This window comes from Empidonax traillii, unplaced genomic scaffold (assembly GCF_003031625.1).
Source record: "Empidonax traillii isolate 1590-97213 ecotype Southwest subspecies unplaced genomic scaffold, ASM303162v1 scaffold196:size3368384, whole genome shotgun sequence".
Classification (NCBI taxonomy): Eukaryota; Metazoa; Chordata; class Aves; order Passeriformes; family Tyrannidae; genus Empidonax; species Empidonax traillii.
In genome coordinates this window covers 2,922,255-2,928,254 of record NW_020955389.1, presented here as the reverse complement: position 1 = coordinate 2,928,254, position 6,000 = coordinate 2,922,255, and the positions used below count along the sequence as shown (strand labels likewise).

At 35.3% G+C, this 6,000-nt stretch overlaps 1 protein-coding gene across 1 annotated transcript in view; it reads left to right on the top strand.

Annotated features, from left to right (window-relative positions):
- The window catches only part of GABBR2 (gamma-aminobutyric acid type B receptor subunit 2), a 467,186-nt gene that overhangs the window by 268,980 nt on the left and 192,206 nt on the right, over positions 1-6,000 (top strand). The window contains exon 8 of the mRNA XM_027886882.1: positions 5,167-5,227. Within this exon, the coding sequence (XP_027742683.1) occupies positions 5,167-5,227 (61 nt within the window). The remainder of the gene's footprint in view (positions 1-5,166; positions 5,228-6,000) is intronic.

The window sequence follows — 6,000 nt, the reverse complement described above, 5'->3', positions numbered from 1 at the left end:
GTGTACAACTGTGCAGCTAGGCGCAGTGTGGGAGGGCAATATCTGCCCTCTGGGTGTTAAGTGAGCTCTTAACTGTCTTGTCCTGTGATGCTTCACTCTCCTTGGCTTCTACTTTTACTGGGCATAATGCCATAAGGAAACTAAAGGTTCAGAAATACACTTTGATTTAAGCAAATGATTATACATTATATAAATAGTATATAAAATAAATAGTATATATAAATATATATAAAATTGTATACTAATATTCAGTTGTCATAGTTATCCCATTGCTTTTCAGGTATTTCTGCATGCATGTATTTAGGTGGTTGACAGTGCTAGTATTCTATAGCTCAAAAAAAGCTTAATGACATGTTAATAATATAGCAAAGATATCTACATTTTGTCCACCAGGAAAAAAATATAGAAGTATAATAAATTGCTGCTTCCAAGTGTAGACAAATAACTAACTGGTATAAGATGGGGAAGTCCAATGTGTCTGCAATAAAGCTAATGTCAGCTAATAATTTGTAATTTGTAATAGATTATGTGGATTATTCTGACCACAAATAAAGGACTATTTACTTAAAGAATATAAATTCAAGATAAAAGTTAAGATTATACATTCAGGGAGGGTAGAGACTGCCTTTCTGTTAACAGATGAAACAGTTGTTCTGTATAACTATGTAAATCAATGTTAGACTTGTAAAATAGAAGAAGATGATGTTACTCAGAAGAACCAGGGAGATGATGTCCTTGTATGTGGCAATTGTGAGACTGACTCTGATGAAATGTTTGGTTCTGGTTTTCATAATTTGTAAAGGACATTCAAGAACTGTAGCTTTTTGGGGAGAAAACAAAACAAAACAAAACAAAAGCGCCAAACAATTACAGGAAAAGCAGCTGGACTCAGAGATGTATAAAAAAATACCCAAACAACAAACAAAACAAAACAAGCTACAACATAAGCTTCTATATTTCTCTTGTCCAAGCCACCTAACTTGCCATGTGAGGCTAGAATTGTTTATGCGTATGGGGTGGTTGTACATTTAGCCAAACTGAATAAAGTACACGTGCATAAGGCTGCAAGATGAGTTACACAGCTGCAGTGAATCCCAAATATGGGAATATATTTGGGCCAAAAAAACTAGGACACTGTGTGCAGCGGTGGCTGTACACACCGGGGTGCCACACTGTGCCAGAATGAGCTCATGCAACTCCTCTTCTATCCTCTGTTCACATTGCTGCTATTGGCCTCCAAGCCACATACTTTCTATATCCTTCCTATCAACTTTTCAAGGGTCATTGCTGAGGTAAACATGCCTGTCCACAGCTAAAAGTTGGGCAGATTCATTATAAAACTGGTATTTACTCTGGCATTGACTTTTACAACTAGTAAAGAAAGAAAAAAAAAATTGTAGGTGGTAGATTGAAGAAAATAAAATAGGCACTAGGATACCAGTGTGGTTTCTGTTGGTCTCCATCAGGATGATCTGTGTGTAATGGAAGGGGAAAGCTTTGCTGATTAACTATTTAATATATAGTCAAATATGTGATTTGGTCTAAGTGCAAGTTATTCAGTTTTGCAGTTCATTTAAATGCCAGTTCAGGACAGAGGTCTTATTTTATATCTCTTGAAATAAAATATTTACTTGATTGGGAAATATTTTTTTTAATCTGATGATCATGTTGTAAAGAAGTTAGCATTAACATCACTTCCATTATTTTCTTTAATACGGTTTCTCTTCTATACAACCACTGATCCTTTTGCTAATAAGTATCTAAATATGCCTATGTAATATCACCAAAAAACAATGAAATGTAAAAGAGAGTTTTGTCTGTTGTTATAGTCATGTGGATTTCATAAGATTTAGATTTTGTGACAGGTCACACCATAGGCTACAGTCTATACTGGCACTGGAGGACAAAATAGTACTAAGACTGGCTTTTGTAATGTCAGAACTTAATGTGTATATTAGTAATATCTATTATTCAAACATCCGCTTCTTTAAATAAAGGAAAAACATTTTTATTAATTTATGAATCTCAAGTCTAAAGAAGATAATTCTCTAGCTAAGTCTTATGGTAGGTTACCTCTGTGGCAAAGAAAAGGCTGGATGTGAGCCACAGAACATAGATTATAACTCACTTCCCATGCCATAAATCAGCACAATTATTTCTAAAAAACATATTTCTGAAACACTGGTGGCTTATTTAGTCTAACATTGCAGTAGTTTATTATATTAAATTCTACAACATTTTACTGTATATTTATAGCACTTTTTTTACCTCAGGTGTAATTGTTTTACTTTACATTAAATAGCAGGGAAAGCATAGAGCAATGGATGACTGTCATTAATTTTCCTCCTATTCCTGTTTGAAGAAATGAAGATATTGCTCTTTTTAAAGTTTCTCACTGTTCATGAGGAACACTCATTTCAACCGCATTGGCAGAACCACACCAAATAGGGAAGCAGCAACACCATGTCTGTGTCTGCTGGGACTACCTAAAACCCCAGTAAAAATCTAGGAATGTTTCCTTTCCTAAAGGAAACCTTAAAGTTCTTCTTTAGAACCTTAGGGGTTGAAGGTACTTGAGGCACAGTAGCTAATTGTCACGTTGGTATGAAGCAGCATGTTCCTTAGGAGGAAAGAACCAAATGGTAACTGCAGCTGTGGTTCCACTTTTGATGCCTGGGTAATAAGTATGAACTGTCATCATTAGAGATTTCAGTAGAGAATCCTGCTTTGAAGATTATTGCTGTTATTTTTTTTATTGGTTTGACCTTTGAAAACAGATTTAGTAATTGGATTACACATGGAATAAATAGCCCATTTTAATTTATCCAGTTTTTTTCCTGCTGAGTATCTGTATGTGTAACATACAAACTCTGTAGTTTGTAAACAATAGTCTCGAAAATGTCACCTCATAAGATAGTATTCAGAAACTGTTATTCCTTATAATAACCCTTTTGACTTTTCAGGATTTTCCAGTAATCTTTAATTTTCATTAAAGTAAACCACTGATTGAATGATTTTGCAGAAAACTAGGACATTTTTGCATGAGTTGTTCCATGACTCTTATCATCATCATCATCCATATTTTTATTTATCTATTGCTTAGATCAGTATAAGCCATAAATCCTAGCAAAGGGAAATTGCTAGTACTTCTGAATCTATAACTTTGTTTATGTTTTTAATCCCAAATTTTGCATTTATTCAGACTTGATTTATATTCTGTTGATAGTTTCAGAACACGCCAACGAGGATGTATGTATTTATCTCTCGTCAGTAGATGCATATGGTGTATGTCTGTATTAATGATGAAAATGTGGGTGATTTACAAGAAGCAATGATAATACTTCAAGAAGTTGCACTTGGAATCTAGAACATTTCTTGAGCCTATATACAATACTATACTATCAATAATAGAAGAAAATTGTAGAGGACTGTCACCATAGATGATGTCAGTGATGCTTGCTGTATGTTTATCTATAAAGAGCTCTCTAGTAGACTCTTACCTACAGTCCTATTAACTTGTAATAAATGAATAAGAGGAGATACAGTTAAAGTAGAAGGCAGTAAATTTAAAATCAAATAAAAACCTAATCTTTCCACATATTGAAAAATTTAACTACAGCATTCTCCAACACAGGTCACAGAACCAAAGTTAAGATTGGATTGATCATAAATATATGTCAGCAATAGGTGAAACTTGCATAGCATCTTTAAAAGTCTTTTCTTTAATATTTTCTACTACTTTTTACTTGAGCCAACAAGCCAAATGTGTTATGATTATGTTCAAACCAACTAAGGGATATTAAAAAGTATTTCTCCTAACTAAAGGAGAAAGGCTGATAAGACACATGCATAAATCTGCCTACTTATGTTTTATGTTCTCTTCTGGAGCTGTCTTAACAGCCATTAGATGAGATTTATCTCAACTGGATTTCAGTAGGTGCAGTTACTGTGTCCTTTGGCAGCTGTCACCAGAATCCCTGCCATTACCAGCGTTTGTTTCTCTTGCTCCCTTTTAGCTACAGATTGGGGCTTTTGGCTTTTAAGGCTTAGCACAAGGTAGCTTACACTTATTTAAGGGTGCCTTCTTCTATTTATCAAAGGAAATGGTGTTCTGTGGCTTGCAGGAAATGGGAGGTATGTGTGCTGTACTACCAAACTGTTGTACTGTTCCTGCGGGGAGCTAATTTCAGTAATTCAAAGGCCTTCAGTGACCAGAACAGATTATCCAAGACGGGACAGGCTCACACAGAGAAATGTATTGTAGCCTTACATGTTTGCCGTTTGGTTTTTTTTTACCCTCATGTCTGCCAAAACAAAGATTAATGGAGATGATATTAATAAACCAAACCAGGGATGCAGTAGAACAGCAATCCATCTCGACAGCACTCAGCCCTCCACTACAGGTTCAAAATATTAAAAATACTCCTTAGCATAAATGAATGAAACCCTCTTCTTTCATACTTAATTATGTAACAGCTGAACTAAAGAGGAAATTTAACGAGATCTTTTCTTAATTTACTCCAGAAAGATGTGATGAAAGATGGGAGTAATTTCCTAGGGATCTGTGAGGAGGTTTCAGCAATACATGACCATTATAATGAGAATAACAATGTGTAACACCACAAACAGTAGTACTGACTTAAAGACATTACAGCTAAAATGAATACTAAGATAGAAGTATTGGCATAGTACAAAACCAAGCCACAAGAGCTACTGATATCCATAGTCCAGTAGGATAAGTATATGAGATATGATAAATAGCTTTGGAGAACTGTATGATGAATGAAATCGAGAATGATTTTCTTGCATGATCTTGGATAAATTCAAATATCCTTGATAAAAACAGTCAAACCGTGAAAATCGATTGTTTGCATATCTCTCATCATCTGAGATTCAATAAGTTACTGGTTTTATTGTACTTCCATTTCCATCCATGAAAAGTGGGTGGTAACACCAGTCAAATTTCTAAGGTCATTTGAAATCTGTGGAAGAAAGCTTGAAGGAGGTATTGAGTTATTTTTCCCTTGGTTGAATCTACTATCTACAATCTTCAGAGTTTAAACATTGTTTTGGTAATTTTAATAGTTAATAGAAAATTACAGTGTTAATGAAACTATATTATGAGAGATTTATAAAACTTTTAAGGTATTTATTTATTTTATTTAGGGTCAAGTTGTTTTCAGAAATGGAGAGAGGATGGGAACCATCAAATTTACACAATTCCAAGGTAGGTTACAAACAATTTTCATTATAATTATGTATACCATTTCAAACTTGTGTGTCAGTTACATTTGTTTCAGGATGTTTTAAATATGTACAATGAACTGTTTAGAAGATGCAGCAAGGTACTTAATAAGTTTTTGTTAGCTTTTAAAAATACTCTGTTCTGAACCTTGAGTTCTGTGAGGTATTTCCAAGAATTTTTCTTGGCAGCAGTGCACATATTTATGGAAACTACTGATCTTTAACAACCAGCAGCTGTTTGAAAAACCCTACTGGTCAGCTAATCATCCACTCCTTAATACAGTTGTTTCTGAAAACCGAATCTGAAGGGGAATTTAGAGAAGATTTTTGCTGTTAAGGTCTTTCAAGTTAGTGTTGTTGCTCTCTTAAGACTCACTTTTGACATTCTGCAACTGCTTGCTAAAAGTTGCTTGAGGAGTCAGTCCCTCAGCGTGCAGAGGACGCAAACTGCTGACCCCATCCCTTGGAGGCGTCACGCTTCAAAGCACAACTCACCAAGCCTGCTGCATCCTCTCAGCCTGAGCTGCACCTCCAGGGAATGGTCTCAGCAGCACAGACCACAAATGCAGCCGCAGGGATTTGTCAGGGGCCATTTGCAGCCAGGATGAGGTGCTTGCTGGGAGAGTTTTTTTGCAGAAATGGTGATTCATGTTGCAGTCGTTTCTGCGCATTATAGAATGCAATTCATGGTTTTATTCCTAATCTGAGGCTGAGATAAAATTGGAGATGATTGCATTTGGACCGTCTCGTGAGAAT